Raw genomic sequence first — 15593 nt, forward strand, 5'->3', positions numbered from 1 at the left:
GGTGGTGACGGTCAAAATGTCAAACCCGAGGCTTCAAATGGGCTGTCCACAAGCCAATGGATGACATCATGGAGACTATACGTCCACTTCTTATATACAGTCTATGGTACCAACCAGTGAGTGTCGTAGTGAAGCAGAGAGTATCAAAAACTGTCAATTACATGAGCAGCAAGGCATAAAGCTAACTTTCAAAGTGGCTGAGTTGACTGAGTTGTTAATGTTGTGTGAGTTTCTGTCGTGCCTGAAGCCCGTCCCTTTTCCTTAGGAATTATTAATTTGGCTTCCCAACACATCCCAGGTGCTTTGCGTTTTAAGTGTCTCTGGAGCTTCTATGGTTTTAGCGCCTCATTTAACAGGATTTCACCACATTCAACACACTGTGCTTTCGGCTCAGCATCGCTGCCTGCCGTTATGAATCCATGTTTAATGTGTTCACGGCCATATTTCCTCATCACACACTTTGGAGCTTTTACTGGTGCAGGATTGTCAAAAACTAAAAACTTTAATTTGATCCTACCATTTGGCAGTACCTCCACGGCCCACCAGTGGTTGAGGAATAGCTGTGCTAAACATTAGCATTCTCATTGTGAGGATGTTCGCATGATGATGTTAGCATTTAGCGCCTGTAATTAGGCACCGCTGTGTTTGACTATGTCCTCACAGAGCATGTCTGTAGACTTTTAGTGTTGTTTAAAGTTTAAACAGTGCTTAACAGACAATTTCTGATTTAAATCATAATTTTGTTGATTTTGACTTTTATTTTGGCGAGCTTCTTGTGCAGCTGCTTGTGTTTAGACAACATGTTCCCTTGGAGTGTTCGGTCATCTTTTGGTAAAGCTTCAGTAGTTATTTTTTGGCTACTTGGGGGCAGTGAAACAAGCTGTAAACAATATTTAAACATATTATCACCTTATAAAGTTGTAATGGGAAACATATTGGCTCCTGACATTTAGCAACTTTAGCATTTATTTGCATTTATATTTAGTTTTGTTTCTGGCCACCCAATGAAATTAAATCCAATAATCACACTAGTATTAGCTCTGATTTGCTTTCCACCAACCTGTGAAGCATATATCGGTCTCTTTATTGCTAAATGTTTCACCATGTTCACCAGCTAGTCGCCAACTTCTCTGTCTGTCATTTGGTGCTGGGCGGCAGTGGGTTTTAAGAGCTTTTCCACTGAAAACCGCTACCTGCTGTGTCTGAAAACGACACCGAAGAGATTAGTGAAAATGCACTAAAACAGTTGCTGGCCGGAAAACCAAAACGATGACGCTAAAAAACACTCTGCGGAGCTGAGTGGAGCTACAGATTCAGGTGATAATTCTCTGTGGGTTCATCACTACGAGCACACACATTACATTTAGTGATGTGATCAACTGATAATATAGAAATATTGATTAGTGTAAGCAGCTTTAAATAAGAAAGAAACACATTTATTTCACCCAAAGTAGGGTAAAAAAGTATTCTTTTGGGAAGCAGAAGCAGAAGCAGGTATTGCATTGAAGATGGTATAGAAAAATGACCCACCCCAAGGCATGTATAAATTCATATATCATACAATATGTGTGTTTACCAATGTGCTTATCCTAACGTTTTTAAAAGAAACCTCTAAAAAAAAATCATTAAGCCTCATTAGGCCTCATAAAAATTCTTAACCGATAACCGACCCTCGTTAACCGATTATTAACCGTTAACCGACAAGATTTGTGCCTCGTTCCAGCTGCAGGAGCACAACAGATATTCGTTGACGGGAGTCCACAGTTCACCCGTCTGGGAGCGTTAACTTAGCAGCTACGATGCTGCGTGTAGTGTCGCGGACATGCAGCCACTTTCCCAGTAAAAGTCTCCACCACACATTTAGTTTAGTTTAGCAGGTTGTCAGCTGTGTGTCTGCCCGGCATAACTTTATCGATTGGCCAACAAACAGTGTGTGTATTTGTGCTACGTTAGCAGCTCTAGCATTGCGGGAGGCTTCGTACTCGGCGCCGCACACGTAGTCTGCGTAACTTTAGCGAGTGTCCGACAGACCGTGTGTGTGTGTTGGCGGTGAGTGTGGGGTTGTTGGTGGCGTTATAGCTGTGAACGTAAGTGTAGCAGTGTGTGTACAGTTTATATGCCGGTGAATAAATGCTACGAAACTACAACTCCGCTCCGCTCAAGCGAGCCGGAGAGACCGGAGCCGACTTCCTGTATCCTGCAACTCCGGCTTTGCCTCTTAAGGTGGACCAGCTTTTCTCCTTAAAGTGACGAGCCGCTCAGCTTTTGAGTTAATTATTAACATTTCTTTTAACCGATTTAACCGATGGTTAAAATGCTTAATGTCGGTTAACGGTTAATTATTGACATCCTTAAGCCTCATATTTCAAAGAAATTGCTTCTGGCACTGAAAGAACAGCTCATGTTGATTCACTCTTTGATCAAACAACAACGCATGAATGATCCCATTCTACTGTATCTCACTGTAAACTAAGGAGATGAGGAGTGTGAAGTGTGAGAGTCTGATGCAGTGGTAGCCTATAGCACACACACTGGTATGAGTCAGCATCCCAGACAATTATTGGGCACATGACTCCCAGTCCCCAGCAGGACAATAAAAGTCCGGCACGGGACCGCAAAGTCTTTGCAGGAATTAGTTCAGCAGCCTGACTGTGTCTGGCCTCTTTCTCTCTCTGCCTGCAGTCACACACATGACAGAAATATCTCAGTCAACCACAGGATACTATATTGTTAAAGGTCTGCCAACAGCTCACATGCTCACACACTACAGCGTAATGTAATTTGTAGTACTACTGAGCTGTGTTGAACAAGGTCATTAGAGGGAATGGAAAGTTCAGATCAATAAAATGATTAAAATCCACTTTAATTAAAAATCAAACTGTGCAGCTGGCATGCCTCTCACTAGTCATATTTTAGAATAATATATTGTTATTAGGACTGTGAAAGTTAACGCGATAATAACGCGTTAACGCAAATTTGTTTAAACAAATTTCTTTAACGCATTAAATCACCTTACGATTTTTAGGTTGTAGCGGGCTCAGTTTTAAAGCTAGAGTGAAGATACTGGCTTCATATGAATCTAGAAAACCTAACCATGGCATACTAGCTTGTCAGGAAGGAGGCTAAATAATGCTCCAAATTTACGCTAAATTTTGGCGCGGAAAAACCGGCATGGCCATAATCAAAGGGGTCCCTTGACCTCTGACCTCAGGATATATGAATGAAAATGGGTTCTATGGGTACCCACGAGACTCCCCTTTACAGACATGCCCATTTTTTGAGCTTTTTTGTTGTGCTAAGTGCAGTACCTGTAAGGGTTTCTGGACAATAGTTGTCATTGTTTTGTGTTGTTAATTGCTTTCCAATAATAAATATATACATACATTTGCATAAAGCAGCATATTTGCCCACTCCCATGTTAATAAGAGTATTAAATACTTGACAAATCTCCCTTTAAGATACATTTTGAACAGACAAAAAATATGCGATTAATTTGCGATTAATCACGATTAACTATGGACAATCATGCAAACATTTTATAAGATTGACAGCCCTAGTCGTTACTGACTAGATTATTCAGCCATAGTATTCAACAAGGAATTCAAACTTACCTAAAATGAGGTTGACAAAACTTAGTGGTGCGATAACAAGTGCAAGGGAAGCTGAGTGATGAGCAGGTGTCCATCAGTCCTTCCCTCTCATGATCTCACTGTGCACAGAGCCCTGTGCTAGTAACAGTGCACTGCACTGTCCGATATGCTAATTCCCAGATGGGAAGGCGACCAGCAGCCTCCAGCTCAAGCAGCGTCGAGGACCGAAGCATCCCAGCCTCCGTCCGATGCCTGGATCAAAGTGGGGCTGCTCCTCTTCCTGCTTGCATAACAATACTCTAGACAGATCCTCTGCTGTGGTTGGTGCCCGTGCATCAGACTACTTAGCCAGCAGGCGCTCTCTCTGCCTTGCAAATGGACCTGGCGCTGCTCCAGTGACAAGTCTCTGTGAACAAAAGTGCTGAGCTAAAACTGGGACATGTACCTGGTGAAACACTCAGAAAACTGCCCATTAGTCTGAACTGTCTTGTCTCGCTCTCTCTCTCTCTCCTTCTAGCTGTCATAGTTCGGCTTGGCGGGTTGCATCTTTTCCGCCTGGCGCTCAGTGTCCTGAGTCACAGCCAGAGCCAGTGAACTAGACTTGATTTGAATTGTCACTGCATGTTTGTAGCTGGCCGCCTACAGGCTCCCTCAGTGGGAAATCTGGGCCAAAGGAAGCCGACTCAAGAGGTGTCAGCTCAGGAAAGAAAGGGAATGACAGCAGCGATGATGTGGTGACAGCATGGGCTCACACACACTTTTTCCTCACATAATCTGTGAGGTGGGGGAATCACAAACTGTGACTAAGACAACCCCCCTGTGTTTTGCGAGGCCAAACATCGCAAAGTGACTCACACAAATCAACTTACAAGGCAGAATATGTTGCAGGCCAAGGACATGTGGTGGAACATGACCAAATTTAGCGTGCGCCGAAGGCAATGAAACAACATGCACACTGGTGCGAAGATAGCTACGAGGCGGCGGGTGGTGTGACAGTGGGTTATGTTATATTCCCCACTTGCACATTTGGGCAAATTGCCTCTCCTTGAAGTTAAATCGCTCTGCAGCAGGATGACTAAAGTTCATGCGGAGAGATTATAGACTAGCGGCAGTTTGGATATTAGAGCTCTACATCCTCTGTGTTGAGTCACAGACAGGAGATAAGTGAGGATTACAGTCAAAGATGTGCACTGGCTGGACACAGAAATACTCAGAAACGTGTAATTAATCTGCACATACACACACATTATGCTGTCTGACCTTGAGCGATACAAATTGCTATCTACATTGTTACATCTCCCACACAGGGCTGAACATAATCACATCTTAATTAAAAGGTGCCAAGATAAAGAATCAGTGGCTTCACAGGCAGGTACAAACAGCCTGAGTGAGTTGAACTGATAGCAAAGTCCTTCATCCTTCGCCCTGCTCTCACAACTTATTAACTATGCACTTCACACTCCAGTGCGTTCTGCGCGTTCTGCTTCACTTAATAAACCTTGTCACCTTTATAGTGTCAGCAGCAGCAGCAGCAGCAGCAGCAGCAGCAGCAGCAGCGCGGCTTTCAGTAAGAGGTGCAAGCCAAGAAGAGACATGCAGAAAGAGATCAAAAATCAGGGTGTGTCTCAACATCACTCAGCATAATCTCTGCCCATATGTGACCTCTACTGACTAATTTATGAAACTGCATCTCTTCACCTCTCATCATGGCCACGGTGCGTGCTGCAGAGCAGGAGTCAGCACATTACACTCGGTGAAACTGCTGCTTGTTGAATCAGACGGAGAGCTCCCTCTATACCCTGAACACAATTATCTAATACCCTCCACCCCCTGAAATGCATCCAGTGATGTTTATTGGATGAATTAAAGGGTTATATTTTCATATCTTAATCCATCTAAATGACAATAAGTGAAAACATTTGTTGGCATCTTGTGTTTGAGCAGCTTGCTTTTGTTTTCTCATACAGGCTTGGACTCCAGAAAGAACAAGAGCTTTTTTGCTAAAAAGTTAAATTTAGGCGGATTAATGACTTGATTACTGGCGTCCCTGAACACTGTGGAGAAAAGGGCATTTAGTTTAATGAGAGGGATTTATGTCACTGTTGACCACATAATACAATATTCAAATAATAAGGCAGCAAAGTAGGGCTGCAAATAGGGGTGTCGCGATATACCGGTATTGACGATAACCGTGATATTTAATAAATTAAATATTGATATCCTGTTAATAACACACATGATAATATCATATAAATAATCCAGCACCTCATAAAATCATTTTATATATACAGTTATGGTTACAGACTGTCTCCAACTCCCTACAATTGTATTTTGAGTGTAATTCATTTGCCAAAAAAAGAGACAAAAAGCCCAATAAACAAGATGATTTTGACTGATAGCATGTTTTCTTTTTAATTTGATATATATATATATATATATATATCATATCACGATAATATCATTATTGGGATTTTTTTTGGCCACAATAATCATGTAGTGAAAATCTGATATTGTGACAGCCCTAGCTGCAACTAATGATTATTTTTTTTATTGCAGATTTTTCTCAATTAATCAATTGGTCCGTAAAAGTGCCCAATTTAAATGTCTGGTTTTGTCAAACAAAATCCAAAGATATGTGGTTACATATCATAGAAGACCAAGAAAAACAGCAAATATTAACATTGAAAGCTGGAACTTGTGCATTTTTGGGGCATTTTTGCTTAAAAAAATGACTTCTTATGATCATTAGATGATCAAAATAGTTGCTAATTGATCTCCTATCAATGCATTAATGAACTAATCATTTCAGCTCTACAGTAAAGTTAAAACACACATGTAAAAACATGCACTTGGAAACTGCAAAATGAGGCTCCATGAGATTATTCTGGCAAATATAAAATACATACAACATGAGCCAAAGCGGGGACCGTCAGCCGCAGTGGATTTAACACTAAACACAGCCATGCAGAAAGCCAAACACACCAACACGGTGACGGCTAAGCTGATATTCAAAACACATTGTCAGCGTGGAGTCAACTCACCTCCTCCAGCTCTTCCTCCTCACCTGACAACTTGGCAAAGCTTGTGTGTAGAAACGCTGCCAGAAGGGGAGACCATTACCAGGGGAGGAGCCCTGGCTTCAAGTCAGGTCAAAATGCAAAAAAAAAAAAAAAGAGACTGTGCTGAATTCCTCTATGAGACTCCAATAAGCCCTCAGCACTCCTCCGTACACTGATGGATGGATCACAGCCCAGCCTCTTATCCTCTCCTCTTCCTCTGGATTAAATCCATTGAGTCTCTGTCACTCTACTCCCCTCTTCCTCTCCTCTCCCTCTCTGTCATGAGCGTAATCACATGTGCACACACTACACAACAAGCCAAGGCGGATGTCCACAGAGCAGAAAACAGAGGGCTAGTGTTGGCCAATCGCAGGCTATAAATAGGCTTCTTGAGTTCATCATTGTCTCTTCGTATGATGGTGAAGAGCCTAGAGGGCTCGGAGAGAGGGAGGAAGAGGGCAGACCAAGCAGCAGCATTACTCTCTTCTGGCTCTTACTTCCCTCCTTGTATCGACCCTGAGTCTCCTTATCAGTTTCACCTTTCCTGATCCTCCTCTTCTGTATAGGGAGATATCTGAGCCGAGCTGGAAGCGCCAACATCCATGTTGTTGCTGAATGACGAAGCAAAATAAGGAATAAATGCTCCAGGAAACAGCAGGATGGCTTCATGGTTACACTGACCATCCAGCCAGCTCTCATCATGTAAAGGTCACATGTGTGATGTGCTCTAATAAAGTGTGGGAGACAGTGAACCCCCTACGTGCACTATGAATGTCACAGTGGACAAGATCACCAGTAAAATGCCAACAATGCTCTCCATGTAGTTGTTATTAAGTCATGCACAAGTCCACATGCCCTTATAAAACATCCAAAACAGTGTTGCAGTGGTGAAATTACTTTAATTTGCTGTCCAGTGAAAATGTGCATCTGCAAAGTTGGTGATTTTTTATTTTTCTGAAGGATTAGGTGTTCCTTTATTGTTGATGAAACCATTTTGGATCTTTTGAAAAATCCCGACACGAAGTTGAAAACAGGTTGAGATCATTTCTCAAAAAAGAATGTAACTTCTTACATTTTAAAAATCAAATAACTTTGTATACGCACTCTGCAAATACAATGAGAGATGAGATATTTCATCATATAAAGAGAAATAAAGGCACAAAATGGACTTTGTCATCAACCTCTCCTAAATCATATACAACACACAAAACCTTTTCCCCCTCAGGCAGACAATTAAACCTGTTAATAGATGATGGTAATGTACTTGAGTGCAACTGTGCACTCACAAGAAAATATGTTCCTAATTTAGGTTTGTACCAAACATCAACAGCCAGTGGGCAACCTCCGGGTCTGAAAAGTGAAGCCAATGCAGAAGTGCCTTAAACTTGCATTTATTCTAATAGCCAGCAGCTATTAGCCAATAGCCTCTGGTTGCAAAAAGAAGTCTGATTGTATAGAAGTCTATGAGAAAATGAGCCTACTTCTCATTTGATTTATTACTTCAGTAAACATTGTAAACATGAGTTTATGGTCTCAATCACTAGTTTCAAGTCTTCTTCAATACAGCATGATGTTCATTTAGTAAATTATGGTCCCATTTAGAGTCAAATAGACCATAAAGCAGGGGATGCTTTAGGGCGTGGCTACCTTGTGATTGACAGGTCACTACCACGGTCTGGGAGTTGTCCGTGTTTTCGTCTTACAGCTTTCACCCTTTCGTAGCGTGTTTTCAGTTCATGAACGTTCATTTTAACATTTTGGTCGTAAAATATCTTATTCAGAGTTCGTTTGTACGTAGCTCCACCCTCTCGTGTCACTTCTGGTTGCAAAAACCAAGATAGCAACGGATAAAATGCCGAACTCTAGGTTTTCAAAACGGCAGTCCACAAACCAATGGGTGCTGTTACGGTGACTACGTCCACTTCTTATACAGAATACAGTCTATGGTCTTTCCTTATAAATATGCTTAATGTTGCACTAAGCATCACAGATATTACTCTGTAATCTGTTCAGAAAATAAAACATAAATAAAGATTTCACCTTATAATCCAGAGATGTGCATGCAAAAATGTCACATAAGATGCATGGTTAGGCCAAGTTATGATATGGTACAGTACATTATATGACCGAAGAAAACATACTGCTAATTTTCAAGTATACAAATGATGATTCCCTTTAGCTGAGATATAGAATATATGTGTCAAGTTAACATTACTAGAGAGAGAAATGTCCAATTGACCTACTGCCCCTCTGAGTCACACGGCTCACTTAAACTCATCAAGAAGGTCTCTGGAGACGGTGAGTAATCCACTGAGCGAGAGGGGACATCCCATGCACTCAGCAGAAACACCTTGTAGGGCATTAATTCATATATCGGACAGATTTATAGGACGTCCGCTTTAGATATCCCTGCTGCTCATCATGCTTTCTATTTTATTAAATGGGTCCAACACACAAAGCCACTGAGTATTTCATGACAACATAGATGTATTACCCTACAGACAAACCCACTGCAGGAGCTGACATGAGGAAATGTCAGATGTGGTTAAGAGCAAGAATCGCAAACAAATACAGTTATCACGAAATAAGAAGGCTGATTGCCTATCAGCTTAACAAAACACGGTACTTCATGTTTCTGTATTCTCACATTGAGTTACTCTATTTGATTCCAGTGCAGCCTTTCAACTTTAAGGGTGTTTGAGGTTGTTCACATCCATATTTGGTGAGCAGTGTGGGACCTGCAGCCCTTTTTCTTCTTCATAGTCCCCCAATTTTAAGACAATGCATCAGGACAATGATACCAAACCAACGTACAAAGCAACCAGGGAGGTTTTTGGTGCCAAACACTGGAATGCTTTTGACTTGGCGAATCAGTCATCTGACCTCAATCCCACTGATCATGTGTTTCACTTGCTAAATACCAGACAGATGGAAAAAAAGAAAGAAAATTCCATGAAATAAGCGAGAAGGGGAGACGGCTGCAGTACTGAACTGGCAGTTCATCATCATCAGGGTGCCTGCTGCTGGCAAATTAAGCATTTCTAGCCACTTGGGGGCAGCAGAAACTGGTTTAAACACAACATTGACACTTTTTAAATTGCTATGGTGAGCTTGATAGCAAGAGCTAACTTATTTACACATCGAGGAGACATGGGGCAACATTGTCATTTAATCGCGTTTCTGGTCGTCTAATGAATGTAAGTCCAATACTCACTCTCATCACTCAGCTCTGTTTTGGTCTCCACCACCTCCTGAGGGAAATATCTGGCTCTTCAGCTGCTAAATGTCTCACTGTGTTCAACAGCTATAGCCACTACCTGTGTCCATCTGCCGTTCAAGACTGGGCAGGTGAGTTTTTAGAGCTTTTTCACAGATAACAGCTTCCTGCTGAACTGGAAACGATCCTGATGAGACTGGTGAGACTGAACCAAAACAGTAAAGTTTTGGTCCAACGCATCGCATATAGAGTAATCTTAAGAACAGCCTTTGCTGGACCACAAGGCAGAACTACTTCTAAACAGTCTGTCGCACTTATAGACTGTCCATTTTAAATTTGAACAGGTTCAATCACAGTTCAAATATTTAATATTTTAACATGTTTGAATGAAAATTTTGATTTAAATCTAAAAGTCACAGCCCCATTATAGAAGCTTTACGTTTATATTGACTTGCAACTATGCACCATATATTTTGGGGACTATGTATTAAAAGGTGTACAGTACCAACACGGTTCATGCGATGTGTATGTAGACGGCCTCAAATTAAAGCTCAGACTCGGCACTTTAACCTAATTGTTATTTCAAACTCAGTGTGCTTAATGATGTCTGATGTGATATTAGAGAGCCGATACAACAAAGAAATCTGTCTGTGTGTGGTTATAAAGTCCATAATAATAGTTCCCTAAACACCTATAAATACACACCACACAATGTATTGCCTTTTCTAAAAACATACTGAGTGTGGCGATGCATCAGTGACGATCTGAGCTTTCAAAAGCAAAAAAACAATTATTTGAAACATTCAAATTTGAATTGATCAAACTCATATTTACTGATGTTTTGCTACATTACTTTTATTGAAGTCCTCAAAACAGTTCCCTCTTCTTTCCATTCGGGGTCGCTAACGTGCAGAGTTACCTTGAACCTCAACAGTGTGGGCTCCTTTATAGAAAAGTTAACATCCATCTGTTGCTTCTAACGAAATTAACTCTGACTGTTTTCTGGCAGGAGGTTCGGTGATTTCACCAAGATAGACAGTTTCTCATACATGGAGCTGGCGGATATCTGTCTTTCAGTCTCCCACCCTCTCACTGTGTTCCCATCAATTATTACTCTCACTATCTTTCTCCTCCTTTCCCTCCCTACATCTCTCTCTCTCTCTCTCTCTCTCTCTGTGTCCAGAGTGCTCCTCCCTCCCTTCAGCCTCCCTCTGCCTCCCTTCATCAGACCAGTGTCTCTCCTCAACTCAGCCATCTCTTAACACCACTGAACAACCACAGAGAGGACCAGCCTTTCACCTCACTACAGGTAGGTTTGTTTAAGTTGTTAAGGATACAGAAAACATAGTTAAATATCTCAACACTTAAACCGTAGGATTTAATAGTAGAGTGACAAGTTGTTTGTAAGATTTTTACTAAGATCAAATCGGTCAAAATCAATTTGATCTTAGTAAAAATCAAAATCAAAGCAAATTGAATTTAAAAATGTTAGATTTGAGATGTAGAGACAGAGTTACTTTGAATCAAATAACTATAAAGTGTTGCTAGTTTGTATTAAATTAAGAGGCCTAACTTTAAAGTTGGACATTTCCTCTTATTGTCTTGGATAGAATGGGTTTATGCTTTAAACGTGTTTCCTCAGCATCAGTAGGAAACCAGATAAGAAACCACCTTGAAAAAGGCGCCACTGCCACTGCAACAAAAACAGCTTGCTTATGGTGTTTTATAGTCACACTTGGAAACTAAAAGCTGAAATTCTGTTTGAGTAACTACTCAGACCATCTGCATTGTAGCTTGTTGGGTTGTCTGAGGTCACGACTGTTAAACATGCGTGATTACAAAATAAAATGCAGGGAATTTCCTGTTTATCCAGAGCGATCTAGTAGATTGCTGACATTCTGTGTGGATGACGACCCTCATTACATGAGGTCATCGCCATAAAAAGACATTTAATATTGGAAACTCACACTACACTGGTGTAGTGTTAATACGGAGTGTATTCTGAGGTTATTTTTATCTTTTAGGAGGTGGTTTGGTGCTAACTGAGCCACGCCAGCAGGTATACTTTGCATTTTACAATCAGACAAGATGAGGGAAAGAAAGAGCAGAGCAAACTGGTGCCTCTCCTTTTATAGGTATTGTTGCACGTAGCCTCAAGTGTTGCAGATGGCCTCCGTCTGCTGAGCAACACTGATGAAGAAGAGAGACGTTATATACACAGTGAATGATAATGTACACAACCGTCTCTCCCTTCATGATTACAGAATGCCTTTCGGAGGAGGAAACAAGTGCGGCTGCTGCCAGAAAACCGTCTACTTCGCTGAGGAAGTGCAGTGCGAGGGGAAGAGCTGGCATAAATCCTGTTTTCTGTGCAGTAAGTATTAAAGTTCTCAGGTAATCTGTGCTTTATTCGTCATCTATTGACCTCCAGTGCGTAAAACGACTCGGAAATCACAAGAAGTGCCAGGATGGAATGCAGAGTATTTGGCACCAGAGTAGGAAAGTGAGCATCTGCAGGTTTTCACTCAGACGTCTCGGCCCTTATTTGGAACCAGTGAAAGCAGGACAAAAGGCTTGGTCTTCCTTATATGGCAGAGGAAGGTACATGCACACTCCCCCTCCAGCACAGACAAGTATTCATCTGAGCCAGCTAAGCACATAGTGGGTTTCTTCTTTAAAATGTCACGCATAGTTTGTGGTGATGTCATGGCTAAACAGCTGTGGAAAAAAATGTGTTTTTGAGAGTTTCGTTTCTTGTAGATGTTTGTGAGAGTAAAGAAAAACTAAATGGATTTGCACGTCTAATTTGTTTGTTTTTCCCCATTTTTCTTTGTTGTAAGTGGTCTGTAAGAAGAACTTAGACAGCACAACAGTGGCCGTCCATGTGGATGAGATCTACTGCAAATCGTGCTATGGCAAGAAATACGGGCCAAAAGGCTACGGCTTCGGAGGAGGAGCCGGCACTCTGAGTATGGACACCGGAGAGGGACTGGGGATCAAGCCTGAAGAGTGAGCAAAACAGCACTTCCTGCTCTTATTTTAACTATTGAGATCAGTATAAAGCTATAAACTGTACATCCAGATTACATGACAAAGTATATGTCATATAATGTTTGAGTTTAACTTTTTGGAACAGAAAAGGGTGATTAAACAAAACCACATCCACACATGCTAAATCAAGAGTTGCAACAGAGGGAGGAAAAACAAAAAAGAATCCACATATCTGTGTTAGCAGCTCTTCTGAAGCAACGTTTCAAAGATTTCATCCAGCTGTTCAGTTTCCTCCCTTACTACCTTCTTTAAAGCTCTGGTTTCTCTTGACAGACAAGCTCCTCATCGCCCTACAAACAACCCCAATGCCTCAAAGTTTGCCCAGAAACCAGGAGGCTCAGATGTGTGCCCTCGCTGTGGGAAGACGGTGTACGCAGCCGAGAAGGTTGTCGGAGGAGGCAACGTAAGAAAGATCTACCGTTATCTCAGTTTAAATGTACTTTAAATTAAGAAGAAAAGTGGATGATTTGTCAGTTCTCTGTACTGTACAGTATATGTATGGGCTTGAACCAACTCTCTGCTCTCTCATCAGTCCTGGCATAAAAGCTGCTTTCGCTGTGCCATGTGTGGCAAAGGACTCGAGTCCACGACCGTCGCTGATAGAGACGGGGAGATCTTCTGTAAAGGTCTGTGTGCATGAACAGGCAGAAAATGATCAATTATCTATTTTTCCAGCATAAATGTCAAACATTCTCTCTTGGTCCATATTTAAAGAGGTACAGTGTGAAGGATTTGGCGGCATCTAGTGGTGCGGTTGCAGATTGCAACCAAGTGATTGCTCTTCCGCTCACTCCTCCCTTTCCAAGACTGACGTAACGTGAGCTGTCGAGTGCAAAACCGTGTTAACGCAGTTCGCCTCGCTCAGAGGCCATCCTTAGAATAATAACACTACATTAGGAGCAATGGAAGTCAGACGGCGGCTGGGGGTACCACGGTTTTGCACTCTGCGGCTCAAGCTGAAGAGGACCCGCTCCTATGTAGATATGAAGGGCTCATTCTAAGCTAACAAAAACACAACGACTCTTAGTTTCAGGTGATTATACACTAATGAAAACAGAGTTATGAATATAATATTCCATTTCTGCTAAAAGATTCCCGAAACACACTGTTCCTTTAAAATATGAGGATTTGTCTTGTGTGACAATAAATCGAACATCTTTGGGTTTTGGACTGTTGGTCGGTCAAAAAAAAGTGCAAAATGGGAAAATTATTACATGAATGAATCACTACTGCATCAGAGTACATGCAGTTGTTTCATGATAGGCAGTATAATTGTATGACACATACTTCAAATATCACTGGTCGAGTTAAACCTCCACCGGTCACATCTGGTTGAACTTCAACCTGCAGCGCAGAAGCAGTTGCTCTAAATGACTTCAGACAAAGGCCCAACAGGTCAGCAGCCCCTCTGACCTTTTACCATTTAGTATATTTTTATTGATAATTGATCATGACTTCATGTATAAATAAACCAGCCGACAACTTCAAAACTCTAGTTCTGATTCTGTGACTCTGCAAATTGAGGTTTAATAAACCATTAGTCTGTCTGCCAGTGTTTGATGCACCGTGTTTCTCAGTCGTTGTAATTTCATTCACAGGTTGCTACGCAAAGAACTTCGGTCCCAAGGGGTTCGGCTTTGGTCAGGGTGCAGGAGCTCTGGCTCACTCCCAGTAGAGCCTGAAGCCTCGGCCCACCTTGGGACCGACATCGCTCTGATATCATCGCTTCCAGGATGCTTCAGTCAATATCCAGCTTATTTTACTCTGCCCGTTCACTCCAGCTAAAAAGGCAAAGAGGAATGAAAGAAGCGCACAACTCACCGCTTTTTGTACGAGTTCACCAAGTAGATTTTGCTCTGTGTTGCATTTTTGAATCTGGAATATGATGTGCTAGTTTTTGACTGCTTATAAAACAAGACACCATGCTAAATATTTAAAAACACACTAATGTCTAACTCTGTTAGGATGTTCACATTGTGTGTGTTTAAACTGAGTGGTTAACAGGAAACAAGTTAAACTGGTTGCAATACTAAAGAGACACTTCCACTGTGATAACAACAAATGTTGAGTTTGATTAACATCTGAATCAGTCGGCGTCTGAGCGAGAACAACACAAGATCAACGTGTTTCAAGACTGACAGCAGGCTCACATGATGCTTCAGTTACACTCAAGATAAAGCTTTCATTTCTGCCTTACATGTCAAATGGTGTACATATTGTCTTATGATGTGCTTCATTGCTGAGACACAAAATAAATATCAGGCAAAAAAAATAAAATAAATAACACTGGAATTTTTTTTATTCCCTGTGATGCAATGTTTGGCATCCTGTACACACTTGTCATTGTTCTTTTTACGGTTTGTGTCTGATGAAATCATCTTTTGGTTTATTGGGTGTGATTGTTATTCGTTCTAATCAACATCAAACAGAGCGGGATGCCAGCTGTTGTGGCGAACAACGGAGTCGCAGTGCTCAGCCCCGTCTCTGCCTGCACCGAGGAGTTGGCACATTGACCAGAGAGCTGGCCAGCTGTTTGTTTGTGTGAGTCACAACGACAGCAACACTATAGGTCTGAAATCCACAGCATTACACTGAGATCTGTTCAATGGTTTTCAAGTGTTTAGATACATAATAAGTGGAACAAAAATGTGTTTTACTTCTAAACCCTCTAGACCT

General features: G+C 41.5%; 2 protein-coding genes across 10 annotated transcripts in view; one reads left to right on the forward strand and one right to left on the reverse strand.

Annotated features, from left to right (window-relative positions):
- Window positions 1–7166, reverse strand: part of nav1b (neuron navigator 1b) — a 90169-nt gene extending 83003 nt beyond the window's left edge. For 2 of the 9 annotated variants that reach the window (XM_074640430.1, XM_074640383.1), the window contains exon 1: window positions 3612–4128. The gene's annotated coding sequence lies outside the window, so the exon portion shown is untranslated. Of the gene's footprint in view, window positions 1–3611; window positions 4129–6631 lie in introns of those variants that run through there. The other 7 variants (XM_074640439.1, XM_074640412.1, XM_074640448.1 and 4 more) reach the window with 5 other exon arrangements.
- Window positions 7167–11017: 3851 nt separating this feature from the next.
- csrp1b (cysteine and glycine-rich protein 1b) lies at window positions 11018–15201 on the forward strand. Its single transcript, XM_074640537.1, has 6 exons — window positions 11018–11175; window positions 12131–12240; window positions 12707–12875; window positions 13191–13320; window positions 13450–13543; window positions 14516–15201. The coding sequence occupies exons 2-6, from the start codon at window positions 12132–12134 to the stop codon at window positions 14590–14592; spliced, it is 579 nt and encodes a 192-aa protein (XP_074496638.1). The 5' UTR covers window positions 11018–11175; window position 12131; the 3' UTR covers window positions 14593–15201.
- Window positions 15202–15593: the final 392 nt, after the last annotated feature.

Source organism: Sebastes fasciatus, chromosome 1, assembly GCF_043250625.1.
Source record: "Sebastes fasciatus isolate fSebFas1 chromosome 1, fSebFas1.pri, whole genome shotgun sequence".
NCBI lineage: Eukaryota > Metazoa > Chordata > Actinopteri > Perciformes > Sebastidae > Sebastes > Sebastes fasciatus.

Coding starts and splice junctions, on each gene's coding strand:
- csrp1b (XM_074640537.1), top strand. CDS start 12,132: ATGCCTTTCGGAGGAGGAAACAAGTGCGGCTGCTGCCAGAAAACCGTC. Junction 12,241..12,706: donor TAAATCCTGTTTTCTGTGCA/GTAAGTATTAAA, acceptor CTTTGTTGTAAG/TGGTCTGTAAGAAGAACTTA. Junction 12,876..13,190: donor CTGGGGATCAAGCCTGAAGA/GTGAGCAAAACA, acceptor TTCTCTTGACAG/ACAAGCTCCTCATCGCCCTA.